The 13,427-nt window shown below is 46.8% G+C and overlaps 1 protein-coding gene across 1 annotated transcript in view; it reads right to left on the reverse strand.

Annotated features, from left to right (window-relative positions):
• The window catches only part of NBAS (NBAS subunit of NRZ tethering complex), a 280,935-nt gene that overhangs the window by 215,971 nt on the left and 51,537 nt on the right, over window positions 1-13,427 (reverse strand). Inside the window, exons 14-17 of the mRNA XM_072642657.1 lie at window positions 8,597-8,790; window positions 6,078-6,335; window positions 5,110-5,235; window positions 316-467 (exon numbers count right to left, since the gene is read on the reverse strand). Of these exons, the coding sequence (XP_072498758.1) occupies window positions 316-467; window positions 5,110-5,235; window positions 6,078-6,335; window positions 8,597-8,790 (730 nt within the window). The remainder of the gene's footprint in view (window positions 1-315; window positions 468-5,109; window positions 5,236-6,077; window positions 6,336-8,596; window positions 8,791-13,427) is intronic.

A 13,427-nucleotide genomic window follows, 5' to 3' on the forward strand; every position in this document is an offset into this window, starting at 1 on the left:
TAGCCATGCCTGGCCAAGGAATCCAATCTCCCATGCCTCAGTCTCCTCATCTGTAAAATGAGGAAAACAGTACCTTTTCTACCTGTCTCCCAGGGCCACAGGGAAGCTCAAAGGAGACTATGTCCAGACAGCACTGTGCAAACCTTAAAAGCCAAATAACGTCAGCTGTTATTGGGTCAGTCAGTGCGGGCCCAGCTGAGAAGAGGCCCCTGACGTATACCAGAGATGCCTGATTAAAGAGGAGAAGTCCCAGGGTCCACAACGTGCCTGTGGATCCTTTACAAACCCAGCCAGGGGCCCATCCCAGACACACACCTGCCATTGTCCTCTCCTTTCCCGATGGCCAGAAGGGCCTCTAGGTCTGTGCCCTTCAAGCCATACTGAAGTAACTCCTTTGCTGCCTCGACATTCTCAGGGACTCTTTCCAAGCACTCATGAAGAACCCAAGCACGCTTCTTAATTTTACTCTGGGAACAAAGCACAGACACAGCAATGACAGGAAGCCCATGGCAATGCATGGCTGACTGAGGAGCTGGAAGCTGTCCTCCCCCAGAGGATGACCCAGGGTCCTTTGGGACGTATCCAAAGAGCCTTCTCAAGAAGCCTGAGCCTGGGTCACTCATGTGTGCAGATGCCACGTCCCTCTGCAGACCCAAAGCAGGAGGACATAGCCTGGGTCACTCGTGTGTGCAGATGCCACGTCCCTCTGCAGGCCCAAAGCAGGAGGACGTAGCCTGGGCCACTCGTGTGTGCAGATGCCACGTCCCTCTGCAGACCCAAAGCAGGAGGACGTAGCCTGGGCCACTCGTGTGTGCAGATGCCACGTCCCTCTGCAGACCCAAAGCAGGAGGACATAGCCTGGGTCACTCGTGTGTGTGGATGCCACGTCCCTCTGCAGGCCCAAAGCAGGAGGACATAGCCTGGGCCACTCGTGTGTGCAGATGCCACGTCCCTCTGCAGGCCCAAAGCAGGAGGACATAGCCTGGGCCACTCGTGTGTGCAGATGCCATGTCCTTCTGCAGACCCAAAGCAGGAGGACATAGCCTGGGCCACTCGTGTGTGCAGATGCCACGTCCCTCTGCAGACCCAAAGCAGGAGGACATAGCCTGGGCCACTCGTGTGTGCAGATGCCACGTCCCTCTGCAGACCCAAAGCAGGAGGACATAGCCTGGGCCACTCGTGTGTGCAGATGCCACGTCCCTCTGCAGACCCAAAGCAGGAGGACATAGCCTGGGCCACTCGTGTGTGCAGATGCCACGTCCCTCTGCAGGCCCAAAGCAGGAGGACGTAGCCTGGGCCACTCGTGTGTGCAGATGCCACGTCCCTCTGCAGGCCCAAAGCAGGAGGACATAGCCTGGGTCACTCGTGTATGCAGATGCCATGTCCCTCTGCAGACCCAAAGCAGAAGGACATAGCCTGGGTCACTCGTGTGTGCAGATGCCACGTCCCTCTGCAGACCCAAAGCAGAAGGACACAGCTTGGGCCACTCGTGTGTGTGGATGCCACGTCCCTCTGCAGGCCCAAAGCAGGGGTACATGGGAGAAATGGCAAGAACACCAGTAGGACGGATCCTAAGTACTCCTGAAACCCAAGAAGACGAGGGTGATATCTATGAGACACATCAAGAAGAGCTCTTACATCACTGGCTCCATGAGCGTGGGCACCCACACAGTTCACAAACATGCTACTGGGTCAGGATGATGCTCTGAATACACACACACGAAGTCTGCAGAAAGCCAAGGAAGGGTCTATCTCCAGGGGAGATTTTTCTGATGTTACCAGCATTTCTCTCCCTGCCACAGAACTGCTTACCACCATGCATGGGGCACAATCATCCAGTCACCCATTCCTATTAGCCTCTTTATCCAATCAGCTGCCAAGTCCGCTCTCAGAAATGTCTTCCCAGCCCCGCCGCTACAAACCTGACTCAGGAACGTCTGGCCTCCCCCTAGATCCTGGTGAGGGTCTCCACCTCGTCCCCTCACCTCCAGGCTCCCTCTTCTGCCCCAGACCTCATCGACACAGCCAAGACTGCTGGAAGTGTTTTCCCAAGGTTGATGCCACTCACTCGTTCAAAAACTGCAGACCATCACCACAGAAAAACCAACCTAATAGGATGGGTCTGAGCCACTGGAGTCCCCAGAGAGTATCCTTTAACATGTGCCACCACCTGTCCCATACCTGCCAGCACTCAACACTTAAGAGCATGACCAAGGAGAGAAGAAGGACTGGGTGAGGACATCTCCTCCTAAAATGGCCGCGTTTTCTGCCTTTTCACTTATGGGATCAACTCCCTCCCTCATTAAAAAAGAATTTCTTTGTTGTCTTTTTAAAGAACAAACATTTAAGAATAAGCAGAACATAAAAGTGCATCAGAGCCAACAGAACCTTAGGTTCTTCTAATCCAGGGGCTCTTAGCTTGAGGGTCATGAACTTGGTTTTCAATATTTTGTTCATCATATTTCAATAGACGTTTTTTCCTCTGCAATGCTGTGAGGATTTTTACTTTATTCATTTAAAAACATCAGTATGAGACAGGCTTGATAACCTCCGCCAGACTGCCCAAGGTGTCTGAGTCACAGAGAAGCTGAAGAATTCCTAATCTACACATTAACAAGGACAAAATCACATAACTATGTAAACAGAAAAGACATTTTTGAGAAGATACACCCCATTTCTATTAAAAACCTTAAAAACTACAGGGATAAACAGTTTTTTTCCTTAATATGGTAGGTAATTTGTAGCACAAAGGGAAAATATATCACTTTCTGCAGATAAGATGATGGTTTAGAGAGCTCTCAATGTTAATAAAAAAATTAATTGAAATAATTAACTTCAACAAAGTTGTGGATAGAAAATAAACCCAAATAATTCATCAAAACAGCAGCAAAACACAGAAAGAAGAAAAAAAAATCCCATTTAAAATAGCTAAGGAACACATAACACACCGGGAATCTAACCACCCAGACACACACACAAACCATACACAGGCAACCGTAAAATAAAATACTCTTCACACAAATAAAGACAGATTAAAACAATTGGAGAATTACTTTCTGCTCATGAACAGGGCAAGCCATTAAAATAAAAATGAAAATACTGTCTAAATTCACTTTCTTACTCAGTGCCATACCAAACAAACTACCAAAGCACTCCTTTTTAGACAGAAAAAAAAATAATAATGAAATATATCTGGAGGAACAAATGGTCAAAAATCTCAAGGAAAATAACGAAAAAAAGTGGGAAGGAAGAAGGCCGAGAAGCACCGAATCTCAAATTATACCAAAATGCAGTAATCTCTGGAACAATCTGGTACTAGTTAAGAAATAAAGAGGTCCATGAGGGCAACAGATGACACAAAATATAAAAGCGAATCAACACAGTGGCCCGCTGCTGTCAGACACGAAGGTCGCAGCAACTGAGAAAGAACTAGCTACTGAACAACAATCACCGGAAAACTGGAAAGCAGTCTGGTAGAGACCAAGCACAGAGCAACATCTCACACCGTGTGCAAATGTCAATTCCACATGTGTACACAAATTACACAAAAAGGACAGAGCAGCCAAGAATACATCAGCTGTCAAATACATGGACGGAGGAAGAGTCCATGACCCAAGAGGGGATATGAAGGATGGCATAAAACTGTAACATTCTGTGCACAAACAGAACCAATGCAGTTCAAATTAAAAAAGAGACAAATAAATGGCCAAAAAAACCCTTCAAGTCTCTCTGACAATGCCTCATCCCTCAGATAGACATGGAACTGATTAAAATTTGCAAGAACACCCCAATTTATGAATGCTTGAAGGATATCAATAGTCAGTTTTAAAGGAAGAAACAAAATCTATCAATAGTCTTATAAAAAAGTTTTTCCGAATCATTAACGATCAGAGAAATTCAAATTAAAACAACTCACACCCAACCGACTGGCAAAGTTGACAAAAAGGAAAACAAAGGTGGGAGGAGGTGGGAGAAACAGGCGCGTTGACGCTCTGCTGTGAGAGCTGTGAGATGGTCCGGCCCTCGTGAGAAGTGATGCTAGAATGTTAAATGGCGTAAGGTCTACACTCCAACCAAGGAGAAAGAAAACTGACCCAACGCACAAAGATTGTTACAGCAGCTTGTTCTGCGGCAAACAACTGAAAACTAAGGGAGCGTCATCAATTGAGGCACGCTGGAAAAATCATGGCAGAAAATGTAACGGAATACAGCTGGACTGTAAGAAATGATGGGAAAGGGTTTCAGAGAAACCTGCGGAGACCTGCATGAAGCGCCTCTGGGAAATGAGCAGAGCCCAGAGAAGTACGCGCACAGTAACAACAGGACAAAAGCGTTCATTATCCCAGACTTCAAAAGCTCTTATTAATGCAACCAGCACCCATTCCAGGAGACGCTGCCCACCTCTGGGAGGCGCGACCGCTGCAGGCCAACTGAGACAAGCGCTTTGTGCACGACCAACGGGAAGGCGTCTGGCTTGACTGTGGGTGTCATACAAAAGGTACAAGAGAGGAAGGTACACAGCTCGATTTGTTGTTCATCGAGAAATTTTAAATTTAACCTTCAAACAAACAAACCCTGATCTAATCCAACCCCGTAGTTTGACACAGATGAAGAGGACGAGGTCTGGAGAGCTGGTGACTAACCCAAGGTCACACAGCCAGGCCGTGGCTGAGCCAGGAGTCCTCCATCTCACAGGGCCCGGGCTGATGGTCTTCCCTCCCTCAGGCCACAAAGCTCCCAAATGGAAACACTAACAAAGATGACTTGGGATGTTTTCCTTACCACTGAATTTATGAAAATGACATACAGGTTTTCTCTGCTATAGATTTCATTACAGCTTTTTAGACACAGAGTAAAATACAAGTAAAACAACCCTGTCCTAAATGGAACAGGCATCAGGACAGTACAGGAGACAAGGTTTGGTCTTCTTCCTTCTTCACTGCTGGTGGGGGCAAAAAAGGTATGTTGCCTCTGCCCCCCTACACACATACATGCACACACATGCACACACGTGCACATAAACAGACGCACACGTGCACATAAGTGCTACACACACACGCACGAGCACAAGCAGACACCTGTTCAAATGGCTCAGGATATCTCACTTACCAAGTAATTCTGAATGGAAGCGATGTTGACAGTGGACTTCCTCCACTGCCTCTGATAGACAAGATCAGTGTCCAAGCCGTAGGTCTGAGCCAGAGACAAGGCTTCATGGTATTCTTCATTCTCAATCTTAGAGCAAGAAATGAACATGAGCCCCTGCTAGTCCTTGAGCTGACCAACGTCACTGAGAACATGGCGCTCAGGACTCACCCTCTCCCCCTGCACAATCCACATTTGTGACATTCAGAGCCCCACTGGCCCCAAGGGGAAAGGGAAGTAGGCACAGTGAATGTCCAAGACAGTGCCCTGGGTGTTACCTAGGTCTCACCTAAGTTTCTAAAAGGAAGACTAGAAACCTATAGCCAAGGAAGAAGTAAAAATACAACAGCCAAAGGCAGGGCCAGAAGTAGGAGTGGAGAATGAGTGACCGACCACTGCTCGTGGGCTCCTGCCACTCCTCGGCCCTCACAAGAGCTGCAGGCCAGGACAGAGACTAAACCTGGGGCTTCCCTGGTGTGGACACCTGCCTCTGCCAGGGCTGGGCAACACCTTCTCTGGAATGAGAGGTGAAGTCCCATTCCCAGGGCCACCCAACCAAGCTATGTCTGATATCCAATAGAACTCAGGCCCTCTTGAAACAAAGGCTCTTTGAGACATACAAGACTCCTCCTGGCTGGCACAAGGGGCTACTTCATGAACCAATGGTAGCAGGTCAAGGGAGGAAGAGAGGACTGTGAGAGGTGAGGCCCCCCCAGAACTGGACTCTAGACTTGAACATGTTCCAGTCTACTTTCAGGGTGGCTCTGCCCGAATTCATTCCTCAGGGGTGAGCAATGGCCCTGTCCCCATCTCCAAGGGCCCTGTAACAGTGAACACCCCTTTCAGTGAGCTCTCCTAAGTCAGATGTGCAACAGCCTGAAGTTAGAAAGAAAACCTCCCCCCAGGGACCCCTAGGGCCAGGCCGTGCTCACCTTGCGCTGGTAGAGCTCCTCAGGAGTAGTGGACCTCAGGCTCACCAGCCGGTAGTTCTTGGTGATGGTCCGAGGGCGTTTTCGGGGTGGAGCAAAGCGCTCCATCTCTGTCACAAAGTAGAGGCCTTGCTTGATATAGCTGAAGTACCGAGCCTTCGCAGACATTTCATCCTCTGAGTCAGAGTCTTCATCCCCATCCTCTTCTTCCTCTGGCCTGGTCTCCAAACGGGATCTCTTCGGAGCCAGCCTTATCTCACACTGCAGGGAAAGAGCAGACACAAAACAGAGAGTATCTGAGCTCCCCTTTTCAGGGCCAGGGACAAGGAGAGAACTCCCAGGGGAGGGAATGCCCTATCCCAACAGAGATCAGCACCTCCTCTGCAGCTTAGCATCTCAGGTGGTCCCAGGTCAGACTAAGGCAGAGACAGGACGTCAGCCCAGGAATTCCTGGCTTCAAGGTCAGCTCTCTACCCCCTACTCATGTCATGTCTCCCTCTAAAACCATGATCAGAAAAACATTTAAGGGACATTGGCTTCACACTTGATCTTTCCCAAGAAGATCTGGATCTTATAGCCCTGACCATAGTCACTATGACTAAGGAAGAGAATCCAATCTTGAATCCAGAGTTCGGGGATGGCCGACCCATCAGCAGATGCATCAAGGCTCCAAAACTGAAAGGCTTGAACAACATGCCTTTGGGGCAGGCCTGCAAAAACTAACACGGGCTCCTGTGCATTCCCTGTTTTCAGACTGAGAATGCAGAATACCACGAAGCCTTGTCTCTGGCTCAGATCCATGGCTGGATCTTGATCTCATCTATCAGAGGCAGGGCAGGTAGTCCATCATCAATATGGCTTCCATTCAGCATCACTTGGTAACTGGAGATACCTGAGCCATTCTAAGATTCTGAGACAAAGGGTGGTCTTATGGAGCACAAGGACACAAATTCCTTTCCCTTTGGTCAGCTGTCTTCCTGTCCAGGAAGGATAGCCCAATGACTGGTGCCCATAAAGATCTGAAACAAAAGAAGGGGAGCAGCCATGGGCTTCGATGAGAACACCTCACTCCTCCCTTAGCTCTCTCTGACTGAAGAGACAGAGAGGCCCAGCTGTCAAAGATAACTGGGATCCCAGAGGACAGACGGGCTCCAACTTGCAGCCACATTTCTCTTAAGAATATCTTTAGCAAAGCAAACAGTTGTCATTTTGCATTGGCATGAAAACTGCTGGAGGGCCTAAGCCCAAAAAGGTTTTAACACTGGAATTTTGTAACCAACAGAAACTTCCAAGCACTGAGTCAGTGGGAAAAAAAAGGCAAAGAAATTTTCTTATTTAAAAGGAGCAAATTCCAGAAGTAGTTGGGGAATCCCCGCTGGGAAGACACCAATGACTCAACATCTTTGGCCTGAACCTCACCCTATATCCTGCCTCAGAAAAGTCAGGAGAAGCTCCAAATGTTCACACAGAATCCTCCTAGATATCCTTCATCCAGCTTCCATGAGGGTTTTTCTCAGAGCAACAAAACACTGCCTTCCCACAAGACTCCAAAGCCTCACTCCTCCTAAATGAGAGGGGCCGTCCTGGATTCCGCACTCCCTCTCACCGCCCCCCCACATCCAAGCTGGTGCCAAGTCCTGCTGCCTTCATCTCTACAGCATCTCGGGGATGCAACCCCTCTTCTCCTCTGACCCTGACCCTCATCCCTTCACACCTGGACTACTGCAATTATTGCTGGAGGTGGGGGGGTCTGCTGCCTCGAGGCACCCCCCGACTCCTGTCCTTCCTCCATTCAGCCACCAAAGGGATTTCCCTGGAATACAGGTCTGATCTCATCATACACACGCACACACGCACGCGCACACACGCACACACGCACGCGCACACACACACACACACACACACACCACACACAAACGGCATACACACCCACCACACACACACACACACGGCACACACATTGCATGCACACACACAACCTCCATGGCCTCCAGGAGTCAATACAAAATGGTGTTTGGCATTCAATGCCCTTCCTAAGCTGCCCCCTCGCCCCTTCCAGTCTCCTCACACCTTCATCAACACATACTCTTGGATCCAGTGACTCTGACCTCCTGGCTATTACACAAACAACACTCTCCACCTCTCAGCTCCAGGCATTTTCTCTGGCTGTCCCCATTCCCTCCCTGGCTTCCTTCATGACTCACCACCAGACCCACCTGGGCAAGACACCTAGCTCCCCCAGTCCTCCTCAGTCTCAGCACCTTCCCTCCAAGGTTGCTTCCCTCTTTCCTGGATATCTGACTTGTACATCGTTGTTCGCTCTCTCCTCCACCGAACTGTTAGGTCCCGGAGGAAGGGACTGAGTCTTGCCTTCCTCTATACCCCTAGAGCTCAGCCCAGAGCCTGGCACACAAGACGGGCTTCCAAACTGCACCCTGACTGACTCAACATGGTGAGTTACCAAGTGACCATGAATTCATGACTTGTCTGTAGGCTGGTTCTCCCAGAAGGTACAAAATTACCTCCAAGCTCAAAAATCCTCCGTCATGAGCAGCAGTGACCTGAGGGGAGGGTTCAAACCATTCACAGGATTTCCCCAACAAATTTTTCAGGGTTTTCACAGACGATACAGTCAAAGCCCCTGAGCAGCGTGCCAAGGTCACGGCATTGTCAGCCCACCAGTTGACATCTATCAGCGGATAAAAGGACTCTTTATCTAAAAAAATAAAGGAAAAGGTTATTAATCAAGGCCGAATAACAAAGGTAGCAAAAAGGCAACAGATTAAATGTAATAATAGAGTTTAACATCTCGTACCTCTCAATTCTGATTCTCTCAGAGGCATTTAAAATACCAACTCAATGTAAATGCAGCAGATGGTCCAACACAGGTGGCCAGTGGGGGGTGGGGGAGCAAGAGGGAATGACTTCACATGGGCGGGCTGAATGCCCCCCGGGCATGAGAGGGCGTAGGAAGGGGCCACCCACCCTGCAGTCAGACCACCTGGGGAAGATCGATCCACAGGACAGAGTGCACAGGAGGAGAAGAGGCAGGGAGAAGAAAGCCCACTAACACACACGCAGAAGGGATCACAGATAAACAGCAGTACAAGCACTGTGCTTAAGGCAAAGATCCTGAGTTCAAGTGTTGGCTCTGTTACCAAAGAATTGTGAGACTTTGGGGAAGTCCCTTGCCATCTCTAGGCCTCAGATCCGAAAATCTTGGAATCCCCTTCCAGCTCTAAATCTGGGATCCCATGGAATGAATGCTGGTACACACCTGGCTAAGGAACCTCTTGGAAAACTGTTGGTCAGCCAGTGAGTCAGCCAATAAGCATTTTATACTTTGAGGGTGGGGGCTAGATCTTTTCTCGCTATTTATTTATCCTATCAGTGCTTTATTTTGTTTTCTTGTACTGAAAAACTGGAACAATTAACTCTTTTCTCTCATGTAGGTTTAATCTGATTTTCTGAACCAGAGCTCTGGCCAACCAGGCTGGGACGAAGCCTGACAGATCACTCTGGCTCTCACTGGTTGGCCAATAACTGGCCCCAGCCCAAGCCTCCCCTGCTCCCTGCCTGGGTGTAAATATCAATAGCTTCCGGTCTGCTCAGAACCTGCGAGGGGCTTCCTCTCTCAGACTAATTCTTTTGTGAAGGCAAAAGGTCATCTCTTGCCTCGATTCTTACCTAGCCTTAAATCATGGAATGAGTGTTGCCTCAGATAAACTGAGACCTGGGAAAGTCCTCAGCTTAAGAAAGCCCAGGTCTCCCACCGCATCTGGGGCCAGCACCGGTCATCCTGACCTCAATCTTGCCACTAGACTCTGATGACTCTGGAGGAGAGGGTGAGGCTGTTGACTTCACACTGCCCTGTCTCAATTAAGTCCTCTTTGAGAACGAAGGACATTAAGCATTTACTAAGCACCTACTATGTGAAGGCACTGTGCTAAGCCCTAGAGACACAAAGACAAGAAAAAGATAGTCCCTGATTCCAAGAGGCTCACTGTCTCACTGTTTCATGGGGGAGATGAGACATAAAAAGAAGGTGTTGGCGAGGAGGCCAAGGGTACAGCAGCACAGGGGCAAGGAAAGGGTGAAGAAGTTGCCCTGGGCCCCCTCCGGGAATGGAGGCTCAGGGAAGGGCTGAGGAAGGGGCAGTTTCAAAGTCAGTGCCATCACCCAGGAATCTGAGAGACCAGAGACAAAGTCCAAGAAAACAGCCAGGTGTGACATGAGGAGGGTCACTGGGATATTGGGGGATCTGACTGCCAAGAAACTGCCTGGCCATCGTGGGGCTCCTGACAGCAGACGTGTTCCAAAGCCAGTCATCATCAGAGTAACAGAAATATTTAGGAGACCATCAGAACACACTTCTGTGGTTTTCCAAGGCTTGCAGAGGGCTTTCTGTGCGTAGACAAAGCTTCCTCAGAGGAAACTCAGCAGTACAGTGCTTGGAGCACTGGCCTGGGAATCGGGAAGAGTCAAGCTCAAATCCCACCACAGACATCTCACTGTGTGGTCCTGGGCAAGTCTTTTAACCTGTGCCTGCCTCAGATTCCTAATCTGCAAAATGGGTATAAAAACAGCACTTTCCTTTACCAGGTTGTTGTGAGAATAAAATGAGCTGATATTAATAAAGCACTCTGCCAACCTTGAAACACTATATAAAGGTTAGTTATTATCATTACTATTAATTATTAATAACCAAGAGAGGGTGGCACCAGAGAAAGCAAGGGAGTAAAGATGGTGCAAAAAGAGAGCATACAGTGTCTAAAAGTACAGGGAAGGTGAGACGGATAAGGCTGGGCATGAGAGGGCTGGGGGGGACCAGGACACAGCCTGCAGTGTCCGAATGAGAAAGAAAAGCTTCTGTGAAACCTGTCCCAACATGCTCCCCAGCTCAGAGGGATCTCAGACTGCTCCAGTTTTTTTCCTTCCTTTTTTTCTTTCTTTCTTCTATTCTTACTTTTAACACTTTTTTTTAGTTCCAAATTCTCTCTCTCCTTCCTGCCACTCCCCCACTCAGTGAGAAGGCAAACAATACATCAAATTATACATGGGAAATCATGCAAACATATGTCCATATCAGCCATATCACAAACTAAAAAGCAAGAAAAATAAGGAAAATGAGAAAACCACACTTCAATCTGTACCCAGAGTTCATCAGTTCTTTCTCTAGGGTAGGACAGCATTTTCATCATGGGTCCACAAGGAACTGTCTTGGAACGCTGTATTGATCAGAGTAGACAAATCTTTCACAGTGGATAACTGTTACAGCCACTGTGGACAATGCTCTCCTGATTCTTCACCTCGCTTTGCATCTGTTCATACAGGTCTTCCCAGGTTTTTCTGAAACCATGCTGCTCATCATTTCTCATAGAACAACCATATTCCATTACATTCATATACCACAACTTATTCAATCATTCCCCATTTGATGAGTATCCCTTCAATTTCCAATTTTTTGCCACCACAAATAGTTTTGTACAAATAGGTCCTTTTTCCTTTTCTTTGATCTCTCTGGGATACAGAACTAGCAGTGGTATTGCTGGGTCAATATGCTGCAAATTGTTCTCTAGAATAGTTGGATGAGCTCACAACTCCACCAACTGCTCATTAGTATCCCCATTTTCCCACATCTCTGCCAGCATTTCTCATTCTGATAAGTGTAAGGTGGTATCTTGGAGTTTAAAGTTCTAATCTGCATTTCTCTAAGCAATAGTGATTTAGAGCATATATTTCATGACAATAAATAGCTTTGATATCTTCTGCTGAAAACAGCCTGTTCTTATTCCTTGACCATTATCAATTGGGAAATAGTTTTATTTTTATAAGTTTAAGTTCCTTATATAGGTCTTTATTTCATTGTCTATGGAACCTTTAGCAAAATGTAGTTTCCTTGATCATCTCTACTAGGCCTGTTTTTGCTTTTGTTTTATCTGAAATCAAGACTGTTATCCCTGCCTTTTTCACTTGGCTAAAGCATAATAGATTCTGCTTCAGCCCTTTGTACTTGTATTTCAAGTTGTGTCTTGTAAACAACATACCACTGGATTCTGGTTTTTAATCCATTCTGCTATCTGCTTCTGTTTTACGGGTGAATTCATCCCATTCACATTCACAGTTATGATTACGAGCTGTTTATTTTCTTCCATCCCATTTTCTTCTGCTTCTTCTCTTCTTTTATCCTGTCCCTCCTCAAGTGTATTTTGCTTCTGACCACTATCTCCCTTAATCTGCCCTCCTTTCTATCTTATCCCCTTCCTCTTTTATTTCCCTGCTGGGTAAGAAATTTTTATACCTGAATGTGCGTGTGTGTGTGTGTGTGTGTGTGTGTGTGTGTGTGTGTGAGTGTGTGTGTTCTTCCCCCTTTGAACCAATTCCAATAAGAGAAGTTCAAGCATTACCTCCAAACCCATTTCCCCACTTCCTTACACACCTCTTATGCATAAGAACATTTTCCCCATTCTTCCTTTTCCCAGTGCATCTCTTTCACCCCTTCATTTTTTCTGGATATCTTCCCACCATAACTGATTCACATTTGTGTCCTCTGTCTATGTATATTCCTTCTAACTGCCCTAATAATAATAATAAAATTCTTGGGAATTACATGTATCACTTTCCCACATGGTAATTTAAACAGTCCAAATTTGTTCAGTCTCTTATGATTTCCCTTTCATATTTATCCATTTGTGCTTCTCTTGGTCATTATGTTTGAATGTCAGATTTTTTATTCAGCTCTAGTCTTTTCATCCAGAATGCCTGAAAGTCCTCCACTTCATTAAATATTCATTTTCTCCCCTGAAGGATCATACCGTTTTGCTGAGTAGGTTATTCATGGTTATAATTCTAGCTTTTTTGCCTCCTGAAATATCATATTCCAAGTCCTTCACTCCTTTAACAAGGAACTCCTAAATCTTGTGTGATCCTGTGACACCATGATATTTGAATTGAATTTTCTGGTTGCTTGAAATATTTTCTCTTTAACCTGGGAGCTCTGGAATTTGGATGTAATATTCCTGGGAGTTTTCATTTTGGGAACTCTTTCAGAAGATGGCTGGTGGATTTTTTTCAATTTCTTTTTTTGCACTCTAGATCTAAGACAACAGGGCAGTTTTCCTTTATAATTTCTTGAAATATGTTATCTAAGTTCTTTTTTTGATCATGGTAGGCAATCAAATAATTCTTAAATTCTCTCTCCTCAGTCTCCTTTCCAGGTCACTTATTTTTTGATGAGATATTCCAATTTTCTTCTACTTTTTCATTCTTTTGACTTTGTTTTATTGTTTCTTGATGTCCCATGAAATTATTAGCTTCCACTTGCCGAATTCTAATTTTTAAGGAACGATTTTC

The sequence above is a fragment of the Notamacropus eugenii genome, chromosome 1, assembly GCF_028372415.1.
Source record: "Notamacropus eugenii isolate mMacEug1 chromosome 1, mMacEug1.pri_v2, whole genome shotgun sequence".
Lineage (NCBI taxonomy): Eukaryota > Metazoa > Chordata > Mammalia > Diprotodontia > Macropodidae > Notamacropus > Notamacropus eugenii.